General features: G+C 40.5%; 1 protein-coding gene across 10 annotated transcripts in view; it reads left to right on the top strand.

The window, feature by feature from the left end:
- The first annotated feature begins 2,210 nt into the window (after nucleotides 1-2,210).
- LOC140737630 (transcription factor 4-like) overlaps nucleotides 2,211-12,985 on the top strand; it is a 653,305-nt gene continuing 642,530 nt past the window's right edge. For 5 of the 10 annotated variants that reach the window (XM_073064117.1, XM_073064116.1, XM_073064114.1 and 2 more), the window contains exons 1-2: nucleotides 4,237-4,323; nucleotides 5,058-5,130. In XM_073064117.1, coding sequence (XP_072920218.1) covers nucleotides 4,252-4,323; nucleotides 5,058-5,130 — 145 coding nt within the window. In that variant the 5' untranslated portion in view covers nucleotides 4,237-4,251. Of the gene's footprint in view, nucleotides 2,291-3,659; nucleotides 3,679-4,231; nucleotides 4,324-4,650; nucleotides 4,824-4,916; nucleotides 4,934-5,057; nucleotides 5,131-12,985 lie in introns of those variants that run through there. The other 5 variants (XM_073064118.1, XM_073064119.1, XM_073064122.1 and 2 more) reach the window with 5 other exon arrangements.

The following is a 12,985-nucleotide window of genomic DNA, read 5'->3' as shown; positions in this document are numbered from 1 at the left end:
TTGAGTTGTCGGTGACACACCAGATCTCCTCCAAATGAAATATAGCCCCTGCAATATCTTCTTCAAAATTGCATCAATATGTTGGGCCCAAGTTAGATCTTTAGAGATGTTGACACCCATGAACTTGAAACTGTTTTGTGTTCCGCTACTGATTCCTTAATGAAAACAAACAAATAGAAAGATAAATAAACAAATAAATTCCTTTGTTTTATTGACATTGAGTGTGAGGTTGTTGTGACACCATCCAACCAGCCTTATCACACTCCTGTGTATCTCTGTCAATATTTGACTGCAACATGTAAACATTCTTCCTTTGGTGCTACTGCCTGAGATTGTGAAGGGCATCGTGCTAATCAATGTTTGCTCCTTCAGTGTGTCCCACAAATATGGACGTCAACTGTTCAATTTAATTTCAGGGACTATATACAACATAAAACCAGAAATTCTTACTTTTCACAGACATCCAGAAAAACAGACAGAACCCCAAAGAATAAATGACAGAAATGCCAGAAGCCCTCTGCCTCCTCCCATGCACAAGCAGCAGCAAAAGCATCAACCCTTCCACTGCCCTCCACCCTCTTGCTCCAGCAAAAGCCCTGCCCTCCCCCACCATGCAAGTAATAGCAAAGTCCCCAAGAGACCATGATCTAGGGTCCATCAAAAAATACTGTCCATCCCAATACTTCGACATCTCAGCAGGCTCATTCTCCCTAGCGAGGGAGGGAGGGAGGGAGGGAGATTGCTCCTGCAACAACCGGTAGTGGCAGACCAGCAGCTCGTTGTTTCGATGTTACCTCCTGTTGCATTGTTTATCCGAGCTCTCCGAATCGAGGACTGACAGATTCTCAGTCACCATCGAGAAGAGTATTGCTCGAGCACAGGGGCCTCCTTCTGACAGCAGCGCGTGCTGGAAGGCACACGTCTTCCTGGCCGCACCTGAAGATATCGAAATGCTAGGACGCACGACAAGTCCAAGAACGAGAACCCACCACTCACTGAAGAAGTCGCCTGGGCCTGCAAAAACCTCTGCCATCATCTTTGAGGATCATCACCTTGTCATGGTGTAGGGGCTTGTGAGCTCCTGAGTTCTCTGGAGTTGAACCATCTGGTGATGGGACACCCAAGGCAGTAAGGTCAGGAGGGATACTCCAGACAAAAAGCTCAATGGTGGAGCTGGCGGAAGATGAGGACACATCACAATGGCAGTGAAGGTGGAGGAAGGCTGCAACAAAGAAGGGTCCCCAGTCCTTTTGCATACTGTGTCACTGGGCCCTGATTCTGTTTATGTGGTGGATACCTGTGCATCAGACTCCCCACATTAGACAAAGTCACGTACAGGCGTTCTCCATTAAGGGAATCCACCCTAATAGCCCAGAATACAGCATGTCGATCCCAGATCATCCTCTTCAGTCACCTGAAGATCCACTAATACACAAACCCTTTTGGGGACCATCATACTGACTCAAGTGATTGAGTTTCTCCAAATGTAGAAACACCTTTTCTATCATTTGGTGATGAAACTATACACTGCCTTCTTCTGAGATTAATCTTGAAATCCTAAATTGGGTGTTGACTTCTGACATAAATACAAGACATCCTGCAGATGCTGGAAACCCAGAGTAACACAAAGTACTGGGGGAACTCAGCAGGTCAGGAAGCACTGATGGAGAGGAATAAATAGCCGACTTTTTCCCTCTGCAGAGATGCTGCCTGACCTACTGAGTTCCTCTAGCATAGGGGTTCCCAATCTGGGGTCCACAGACCCCTCGGTTAATGGTAGGTGTCCCATGACATAAAAAAGGTAGGGAACCCCTGCTTTATCATTTTCTGGATGTTAACTTCCTTACGTTTCTTTATAACCAAAATAATCATCAGTCTTGACGAAGGTTTCCGGCCCAAAACGTCGACTTTCCCTTCCATAGACGTTGCTTGACTTGCTCAGTTCCTCCAGAATTTTGTTTGTGTTGCTCAACTGCTTTTTTACTTGCTCGTGTAGAAATGTATTAGGAATTTGCTGCAAATGTGCGCGGTCGGGCGGCAGACGCAATTTTTTGCGACTTCTTTTGACATATGTGTGAAAGCACGTGCCGCCAGGCGCCGAATCTGTGATTGACAGAAGGGCGTCCTCCAATCAGCGGGCTCCGAGGGAAAGTCCTCCCCTGTCTGTAGTCGGACGTCATCATGCACCCAAACCAATGAATGGCGCCGAGGGGCGGGGACTGCGGAGGACGCAGACTTTGCGCTGGAGAAACCCACTTACCGGGAAAAAATGAGTCGAGAGTCTAACCGGGTAAGAGAGAAAGAGAGTGAGAGAGAGAGAGAGAGGGAGGGAAAAACAAAATATTGGAATGAAAGAAAGTAAATAAAAAGTAGGGAAAGGGGAGATATATTTAAAAAGAAATACAGAAGTCGTTAAAAAGGGAAGCATGTTGGTTGGTTAAATGGTTGTTTTTTCTCTCTATTTTAAAAAGAATGAATGAGTCAGGGAGTGTTTTGTGCAGTGCATTGGGAAGGGGGTTGCTGGCGAATACTCCTGCGGGGATCCCTCTTCCACCCTCAATCCTCGGAAACAAATGTTTCGCTTTCGTCTGTCTTATCTGTAACTTTGTAGTTTCTTAAGGTGGAACTGGCAATAGTGTGTCTGGTCTGATTTCTTAGTTTCTGTATGCTGTCCGCGTTCTTCTTGCACTCTTAAAGTTTGGGGCCGTTCATATATAATTTCAAGAACGCAGGCAGGATCTTGCATTTAACATACTGTAAAGTGATTTCATTATGTGCAGTTTGCTTTTACATGAAGTGATTTAATTTCTGAATGCATCTCTTTTGATTCCATCTCATTCAGGTTCCCCCTTTTGCACTTCAATCTCGTCCTTTTTTTTGCACGCAGGTTGTCAGTTCGCCTGGAACAATTTCGACTTTTTTCGCTCTTCATCTGCACACAAAAAAAGCCCCCAAAAGTCTCTCCTGCTCCTTCAATCCCCTTCACAACCCCACCCATACCCATTCTGTCTCACTCACCCATCTCAGTGCTAAGCAGCAACCACGAAAAAATCGCTTCCATTTTTATTTTAGTTGGACATTGCAAAGTACACAGTTGCATTTACGTTTGGAAAGTTGCCTTTTGAGGAATGGAGCTTCAGGTGCTGTCAGGTCATGTCGAATCATGATTGTTGCCATGCAAGAAGAGGGGCAGCGTGCAAATGAATCGCAGCCCGAGCAAGGGAGGGCAGCAGATTATTCTGCAATGGAAGTGCTTGGACGAAGATGTTTGGGGGTGGGGGGGGGGGGGGGGTTTAAAAATTTGAAAGTTGCGAGGACCCTCAGGCAGTTTTGGAGACAGACAGCGCCGCGTAACGGCGGGTTACAAAAGGTCGGGAATGTCCCGGATATAGATTGGATACATTGTGGCTTTTTCTCTTGTTAAAATGTCACAATGTTAAAAGTAAGAGTAGCAAATGTTCCCAGTCAAACTCTGATCTTCCTAAACTAGGGACACTCTTTCCATAAAGTTTCAGAAGCTCACTGAAGCTCTACAAATCTGAGTCGGGGAGATGCAACAAAGCAAATAAACGCTGGGCAGAGACGGCATCTGTGGTTTATTCCCCCTTTAAAAGTTTAAGATGTTAAATATTTTGAGGGAAAACAATTATTTGGATAATAAGGAAAAGAGAGACCAAGGTAATTTTTAATGTGCCGGAGCCTACATCGCTGCAGTAAAAGTTTGGGATCTCTGATTGAATTGGTGTAGTAGTTGAGAAGTATATTTTGAATGAAATATTGCAGCCAGGAAGGTTAAAATTGACAAGTGTTTATGCTTAAAAGTTGGATTTTGTAGCCGGTTGACTGGATATCCAAATTATCCACTTGGGGAATATTTTTAGCAAGGCCTTTTTTTTGGTAGGGTAGGGATTTTTTTAAAACACATATTGCTGATATTTTGATTCTCATTCAGAAGATGCGTGTGGTCATTTGGATGGGTGTTTGGAAGCGAAATTGCTTTTAGTAGCGAGAGATGTGGAAGCTAGGAGTTTGAGGGGGAATCGATGTCGGCTTCAGTCATTTTAAGTACCTCCTGTTGCATAATGATGCTGCTACTCCAATGATTCCGTCTTGTTCGTTTGTGCATTCGTCTGTTTTGCAACTCGGAAGTCTGGTGAATTGTTTAAAATCGAGTGCGAAAGAAATAAAACATTAAACTTGGGAATTCGTTTCTGATTTTCCATGTTTCTAGGCTTGTGTAATTTTGTCAAAATGCATCACCAACAGCGAATGGCTGCCTTAGGGACGGACAAAGAGCTGAGCGATTTGCTGGATTTCAGTGCGGTAAGAGAATCCATTCATGGCAGGTGGTGAGAGAGGCGAGTGCACGGCATAGTCCAGCCAGGGTTAGCCGAGAGACAGAGCAGCGTCGCCAGCTTAGACAGAAGCCCCTTTTCCTCATCGTCTTTCAAAATGCTCTGTGCATTTAGCAATGTAGCCACAATTAGAAACTTCAACCCCCCTCCAAAAAAATAAACAAGTCACATAATAGTCCACTTTAATTCTAATCCCGCGATGTGCTAACAATTGTTTTCGAAGGTCGCGTTTAAATAGGGCACTTTTGATGGTTGCTGAAGGAATATCTCTTTGAGAAATGGGTTTCGGAAGTTTGGTCAGGAGAGTAGTGCCAGGCGGAAATATAGCCGGTGGCGATTTCAACCCTTTTCCTTTTTTTCGCTGCTTTTCTCTCCTCTTAACGTTTGTGCTCGTAGATAAGTGGCTCGAAGAGTTAATCGGTAATCAAATCCATTACTCGTGAAAAAAGGGGCGCAGGCGTGTTTATGGTAAGATCCGTGAGAAGTGCCGCGAAACTTTTCACATCGACTTTGGATTTTTTTTATATAAAAGATCCCACAGTCTCGATAGTGGGAACGAGTTACCACTGCTGCGTTGCGTAAGGAGGAGATTCTGTCATTATTTTAAAGTCTGATGTGGAAATCTGAAGCATTTGACTTTTTTTGGGGGGCAGTGAGCAATTTTTTTAAAGAACATTTCTGTTACAATTTGATTTCTTGTAGATGTTTTCACCGCCTGTTAGTAGTGGGAAGAATGGACCAACGTCCCTGGGAAGTGGCCATTTCGGGGGTTCAAGTATGTAAATTATTACTTCGTGTTTATAAATTTGTCTATTCGGCTTTTCAGCGTCGTTTCCGACGAATCTATATTGATACAGGCATAAATATCTCAACTAACTTGGACCGCTGTTATGACCTGTTTGTTAGAGCTGTTGCAGGCACTCGCTTATAAACTGGATTTTCGCAGGTTAACTAACGGTGTTTCACTGCGATTATTCGCAGGAGTCGAGTGTTACAGATTTAGCAGGTCGATTATTATTTAACTGCTGCTTTAGTTGTCTTGAATTTAAGTCGGGGGTTAGCTAATACTATTACAGCAATCTTGTTTTCAATCACCAGTGCCTAGATATCAGCAGTGCATGAACGTGAATGTCTGAATTTCGATTTAAAAATAATTGCTGGATATTTAATGAAGTTAGTTTTGGGGAGGGGGACGCGGCAGGTAAAAGAGCTTTACTTCCTGTCAGGTATATGTGCATGAATGTTGTTGAAAGTAACTTGATGTACAAGCTGATGCGTTTAAATAATTTGTTCCAAGGCTCTGATACAATTGATTCATTAGAACATGTAACACAGTAATATCAATTGAATTTAGGGGCGTTATAAATGGTAGCCGAATTTAAGAACGAGGATCTTTATTAATCAAGTTTTGTTTAGATGCCAGAACACCTGCCACTTAAAAATTCATTGTTCAACAGAGAAGGTGGATGCTTGCTGCATATGCATGCTTTAAAATTCTAAGGAATTCCTTCAGCTTAATATTATTTTGAATGAAAGAAATAAAAATTAGTAGCATATAAAATTTTGGATTAGATTTTTTAAAAAGTGAGCATTTAAATACATAATTTGCTTTAAAAAACTATACTACATTATTTTCAACAATACTCACTAGTTGTTGGGATTTTTAATTTTGTATCTAATTTGAAATACTTGTTATTGGCATCGACATTGTTTTAGAAAATATTGGTTTCTTTAGGAATGGATTCACTTGAGCTACAAGAGTGTCTTGTAAGTCAACAGCTCTGTGTTTAAAATATATTTTAAGAATATAGGAGGAAATAAATATTACAGAAATTGCAAGATTTGTATCCAAACACAAGAACATTTACACGCTATCTTGAAGAAAGTCATGCAGGCAATTAAAATATTTTAACTCTTAGTAATTTATACTCCAATTTTTCTTATCATTACATGGACCCAGGAAATCCAGATTTTATAATTTCTCTTTAATATGAACTCCTTTAGTTGGCTTTTTCCAAAATAATTGGGAACAATTAATGCATGTTTACAACAGATAGTTGCTGTCAAATAATACCTATAATCAGAAGTTGTTTTAAAGGCAGCTTACAAACTACACAGTTCCAGTGTTGAAATATTGCAGGCTGGATGTTTTTGATGTGTAACATTATAATGCAGTATTAAGATTCAAACCAAGTTGGGGGGGGGGGAAGGAGGAGGGAATAAACAAGGTGCTTTAATTGGAATTTATTTTTCTGTTTTGGAAGAAGTTGCAATTTTAATGTGGTACCTGAAAATAGTTCACTCATATTTTGTGTGTGTGTGTATGTGTTTGTTTTGCACTGTTCCCTGTTTTTAATCCAAATGAATGGGTTGCCTTGAGAATGGGTGAACCTGAGATTGATAGTTTTATTTCTGTTAAGATGTATGGCAATGCGGCATGTTATTGGAAATAACTTGTTGTCAGTGGGTTTTGGTACTAGTTAAGCAAACAAAAGGTCTATTTCTGTGCTGGACCTAATGTAAACAATGTCTAAAATGAGAGTAGTAACGAATTGTAATGTAATATGTTTGTATGGTACATATTGAGAAGGTATCAATTACTTTTTATTTGTGCTAATTATTTTGACACCACTCTTCACCCCCTCCCTTTGTCATATGGAGGTAATTGATCAGAATTTGGGTTTATGAATCAATTAATCTGAGTTCTTGCAGCAACCCAGCTTCCTCCTTTATCCCCACCCCTCATACCCCTAATTACTAGTGCCCCTAATACTTGGGAAATGTAGACAGGTAACTTGTGTCTTGAATTTCATTTTTACTGTGATCTACCTTTTATTGGTTCGGAGTCAGAATGGTGATAGAGAGTGCTGATGGAGTTCCCTCCTTTTACGATTTGTATCGATACAAGTTTCTGAAACAAGTGAAAATATTTTTTCCACACAAGCGTATTTACACATAAGGTACCATTCAGCAGCCGCCAATTACAGTGAGATTTGTTTATGTCTTTGGGGAGCATTTATAAAGTTACGTTTTGTGAAGATTTATTAGTAATTTTATTTTTCTGTTTAAAATCAATAACTACTTTTTATTTCAAAAGAAATTAATTTCTGGGTGTGGTATATTTGCATTTTCTTCATTCCATTAAAAGCCCTTAGTTGTTTTTAAGAGGAACAATTAGTGGACTGTTACAAGTAGGACGAAACATTAAAAGAGTGCACATACTGATGATACTTTCCTACAAAGATTATCCTTAAATGATCAAGATATTAAACTTTGAGCCCTTTCCTTTGGCAGCGACTCGTGTATTCTTTCTGGGTAGGAACGGGGTGCCGACGGTGCCTGTTAAACGAATGACTTGTATGAATGATTTTTTTTATTTTAGGTTGTTTGATTTCAGTAGGGCCAAATAACGTTTTATTTTTGTGTGCTAGTCATATAAAAGTATCGAAGATATGCTTAGGCTAGTGAAATAGCTTAACTGATGGCAATCTAAATAGGAATGTTGTTATTGTAACAAGACAGAAGTTGAATATGAAGAACTATGCACAAAACAACAAATTTCACGACACTGGCCAATGATATTAACCCTGATTCAAATTATTGTATTGAAGGATAACTGAGTTTAGATTTGCAAATTTGGTTTAGTGAATGTGTAATAAAAAATATGGTTTTTAAACGATGCCGTTTGGCCTAATTCTGCTCTCATATTTGAAGGTCTTATTCAATCAAAGGGATTAAAACTGTAGTTAGTAAATTTCATGTTTGCTTTAATTGATGATTTTAGCTCATCCCTCTAGTTGTTCAGTTTCTTATCTTGCTTAATACGTCTTTTGCCCTCGGATGAAGAGGAGCATTTGTATCATTTCAGAATGCTAGTTCTTCTCCTTTCAGCACTACAATCTGTTGTGTAGCCGAATCTCTGTCTTCAGGAAGTGACACTTCTTTTTGTTGTTAATCGCATGTCACATTGTCTTTGTATTAGCAGATAAAAAAGATCTATAATATTGAGCACCATAAATGTGAAAAATATTTGCAACTTTACCCAGATATTTAGATTATAGCATACCTAAAATAATAGTGATTTTAAAAATTGCATTTGAATTTTTTTTGGATTTTTAAAAATCTGAATGAGCTTACTTGCCGGAAAACTCTTAATATCAGACTATCTAAAAATTTGCCGTGTCTCAGTCTTGTAAAGGGTTAAGTTAACTAGTTACAAGGAGCAAGATGGGTCACTGTTGTTGGTTCCCGAATGTAGTGTTGCAGAGTAAAAGTCGGGCTGGCAGATTTGGCAGACTCTTAAGTAACAATTGTATGAGCAATTGCATCGTAGCCAATAGGGTTTGCATTTTGAAATTTCAAAAGATTCTGACAGCTTTGCTTGGCCTGGTGGGTTTAACATTGTTATTCAGCGGTAAAATGTAAGTGATTCCACAAGATGTCTTGTACATGTTGTCTTGATTCTTGAATTGTTTGATTTTTCTACGGTTCTGGAGGTTTGCTTACTGTTTTGATCAGAATATTTGAAATGCCATAATATATTGATTGTAGATGCTCAGGGTATTTAACCAACAATTGAACACAAGTTTCCTTCATTATTCCCCAGTAGTGTGTGGGGAATTCAATTTTGTTAGAAAATAACAAATTTATTTACTCTGAACTTTGAACTAACAACCGTAATAGACTTCTTCAGAAGTTGGCTCAAAGTAAATTTATTATCGAAGTACATGTGTCACCATATGCAACACCGAGATTCTACTTTTTTTGTGGGCATTCACGGTAAATACAATGAAACACAATAGAATCAATGAAAAACACACACAACGAAGTCAAACAGCCAATGCGCGAAAGACAACACAGTGCAAATGCATAAAGAGAAAAAATAATAAGCAATAAATATCGAGAATGTGAGATGAAGAGTTCGTAGGTTTTGGGAACAGTTCAGGGTTGGTGTCTGAAGAAGACAGTCCACCTCATTTTAGCTGCTACCAGAAGTTGGCTTCAGTTGTACCATTCTTTGTGTGTGTGTTTTTTTTTACTTGCTAAAAAAGATTGCTTGACAGCTTTTTGGCTAAACCCTCATAGGAAGAACACCATTAATCATGTCCTCTTCCCCCCCCCCCCCCCCCCACCTCACATGGAACGTAACCTCTTTTGTCCAAGTAAGCTGGCTTTGTAGTTACATTTTATATTGACATATCAGAATTAGCGCACTTAACGTGGTCTAGGCTGAGAGTTCCAGTGTTTTGATTGGTGGGGGAAGGAGTAGAAAAAGCATGGTATTAATTTTAGAAATACTAATTCGAAATTGAGGTAGTTCAATGAACTAGTTCAAAGATTATGATTCCATTTAATAGATATAATGCATTGAAAATCCCTGTTATTCACAATTGCTTCCTTGAAGAAGCTTGAATGGAGAAATGAACTCTCATTCAGTTGGATTACTTTGCTCAAAAGTGATATGTAACTTAGTTCAAAAGTTCAAAATAAATTTATTATCAAAATACATATGTCACCATATACAACATGGAGATTCACTTTCCTGTGGGCATTCACAGTCTTTATTGAAAAGTAGAGAGGAATAGGCCCTCCTGGCCCTTCGAGCCACGCTGCTAACCAACTCTGATCTAATCCTAGCCTAATCACAGGTCAACTTACAATAACCATTTAACCTATCAGCCAGTACATCTTTGGACTGTGGGAGGAAACTGGAGCATCTGGAGGAAATCTATGCAGTCATGGGGAGAATGTACAAATTCCTGATGGACATTGCAAGGAATTGAATCTGAAACACTGGTACTGTAAAGTATTGTCCTAACCGTTACACTACTGTGTAGTAAATACAAAGAAATAAACAAAAACAATCAAAATAATAATAAATAAATACCAAGCCATGACCAACACACCCAAAATGCTAGAGGAACTCATCAGGCCAGGCAGCATCTATGGAAAAGAGTAAACAGTTGACCCTTCATCAGGAATGGGGAAAACAGATGAGAAGTTAGGCAAGAAGGTGGGGAGGGAGGAAGAAGTGCAAGGTGACTGGTGATGGGTGAAAATGGGAGGGGGGAGGGGTGAAGTTAAGAGCTGGGAAGCTGATGGGTGAGAGAGATAAAGGTCTGGAGAAGGGGGAATCTGATGGGAGAGGGTAGAAGATCATGGAAGAAAGGGAGGGGGGAGGAGCACCAGAGGGAGGTGAGGGCAGATAAGCAGATGAGGTGAGAGAGGAAATGGGAATGGTAAGGGGGTGGGCTAATACTGGACATGAGAACATGAGTTTGGGGTTTAAAATCAAAGCCATACAGTTCCTGTTAAATATGCGCTGCATGGCATTCCTGTTGTTAATACGAATTTTAAATGGGCTGCTGGAGCAGCATTGGTGCCTGAGATTAATATAATGGTTCACGACATTAATGTTTACTTTGAGGAATGTAGTGGGTGGTAGTAAAAAAAATTAGAGCTCCACTCAGAAAGGGGAATGGAGTATTTACTCTCTCACAAAGCATTTGAAAGAATCACCTATCTCTTCCCAGCTTCTCACTTTAGCCGTTATCCCAAACTCATGCACCCTGCTTTCCCCCCTCTCCTGGTCTCGCGTGTACCTGCTAGCTCGTACTTCTTCCATAAGACTTAGGAGCCGGATCCGGCCATTTGGTCCCATAGAGTCTGCTCTGCCATTCCTGATTCATTATGCATTCCTACTGCCCTCTTCCCATGACCTTTGACAACCTTACTAATCAAGAACCTGCCCTAAATATATCCAGTGACTTGTCCTCCACAGCTGTCTGTGGCAATTCGTCCTAATGGAGTTGTTTGCTTTGGGCAGCCGGGTAGTGTAGTGGTTAGCCCAACGCTTTACAGTACCAGTGACTCGGATTCAATTGCTGCCACTGGCTGCCAGGAGTGTGTAGGCTCTCCCCGTGACCGCATGGGTTTCCTCTGGGTGTTCTGGTTTCCTCCCACAGTCCAAAGACATACCTGTTGGTAGGTTAATTGGTCATTGTAAACTGTTCCATGATTAGACTGGGCCAAGTCAGGGATTGTAGGGCCAGGAAGGCCTGTTCTGCCCCTGTATCCCAGCAAGTAAATGAAAAAATAAATTCCACTGGTTCATCACCTTCTGTCTATAGAAATTGCACCTCATCTCTGTTCCAAAGGGACATCCTTCAGTGCAGAAGCTGTGCTCCCTAGTCCTAGACTTCCACACTCTTAGAAATATCCTCTCCACGTTCCAGTCTGTATAGGCTTTTCAGTATTTGATAGGTTTCATTAAGATCCCTCTCATTCTTCTAAACTGTATCGAGTGCAGGCCTAGAGCCAAGAAATGTGACTCAAAGCATCTTGTGTGTTGTTTTGGTTTTCCAGCATCTGCAGATTTTCTTGTGTTTGTGATACTATTACTACTACCTGCAAAGCCTCTTTGACGGATGCCTGCCCTGAGGAAGTTTAAATCTTCCCCTTGGGAGTTTGGTGATACCCTCCCTCACTGCTCCCTCTCTGTGATACTCCCCTTTCCCCCTCCTCCCACTTCTTTAGTCTGATTCCTACCTCCTCCCTTTCCAATCCTGAAGAAAGGTCTCGGCCCGAAACTGACTGTTTACTCTTTTCTTTAGATGCTGCCTAGCCTGCTGAGTTCCTCCAGTATATTGTGTGTATCAGTTGTTATTCTAGGGTGAAGGGCTTGTACTGTGCTGTAGTGTTCCATGTTAAATATTTCTGGCATTTTGCATTGGTATTGAAAGATCTGTGCAGTATGAACACTTGCTCTGCTATACTTTGTTCTGGACATGCCTCATATTTGTGTTCCTTAAGCTTGGTTTTCTTTGGAAGCTACTCTAACTTAACACTGCCTTTTTGGACATTTGCTTGGCAACTTTTATCTTCTAGTAGGGAAGTGTAAACCATTTGGATTGGAATTGACTGACTTTGAAGGTGAAAGTCCTTTGAAGTTTCTTTTGATCTTTCCAGCTTGTTAAAAAAATTGTATATAGTATTAGATAAATGAAAGTAACATAATGTTTGTAGTGTATCTGTGTTATTTCTCATCCAGAGTTCTTCTGCAATGACCCTCTCTTATTTCTGCTGTGTTGGATGTTAAGGTTCAGGTTAGATCCAGAGGCCAGATATCTTACTCACCAGCCTTGCGTCAATTTGTAGCCCTTTGATTTTAAATAAGTGTTACATCTGTCACCCTCGTCAGACTCCCTTCTTGCCAGTCCTCACTTTGGTCTGGGGGTCCCCAGGAGGAGTTGACCTGGCTGGTTGTGCCATACTTAACCCCTTCAATCAAGGGAGGAAAGGTTCAAAAAAACGTCAAAGCATATTTTATTTTCAGAGTACATATATGTCACCACATACAACCCTGAGATTAATTTTTCTGTGGGCATACATCAATCTATAGAATAGTAACTATAACAGGATCAATTAAAGATCAAGCAGAGCACGGAAGACAACAAACTGCAAATATAAATAAATAACAAGAATGTGAAATAATAAGATAGAGTCCTTAAAGTGAGATCACTGGTTGTGGAAACATCTCAATAGATGAGTTACATTTATTCCCTTTTTGTTCAAGAGCCTGATTGTTGAGGGGTAGTAATGTTCTCGAACCAGGTGGTGCAAGTTCTGAG

This window comes from Hemitrygon akajei, chromosome 13 (genome assembly GCF_048418815.1).
Source record: "Hemitrygon akajei chromosome 13, sHemAka1.3, whole genome shotgun sequence".
Lineage (NCBI taxonomy): Eukaryota > Metazoa > Chordata > Chondrichthyes > Myliobatiformes > Dasyatidae > Hemitrygon > Hemitrygon akajei.
Note: the sequence above shows the minus strand (reverse complement) of the source record. Positions and strands in the feature narration are given on the sequence as shown.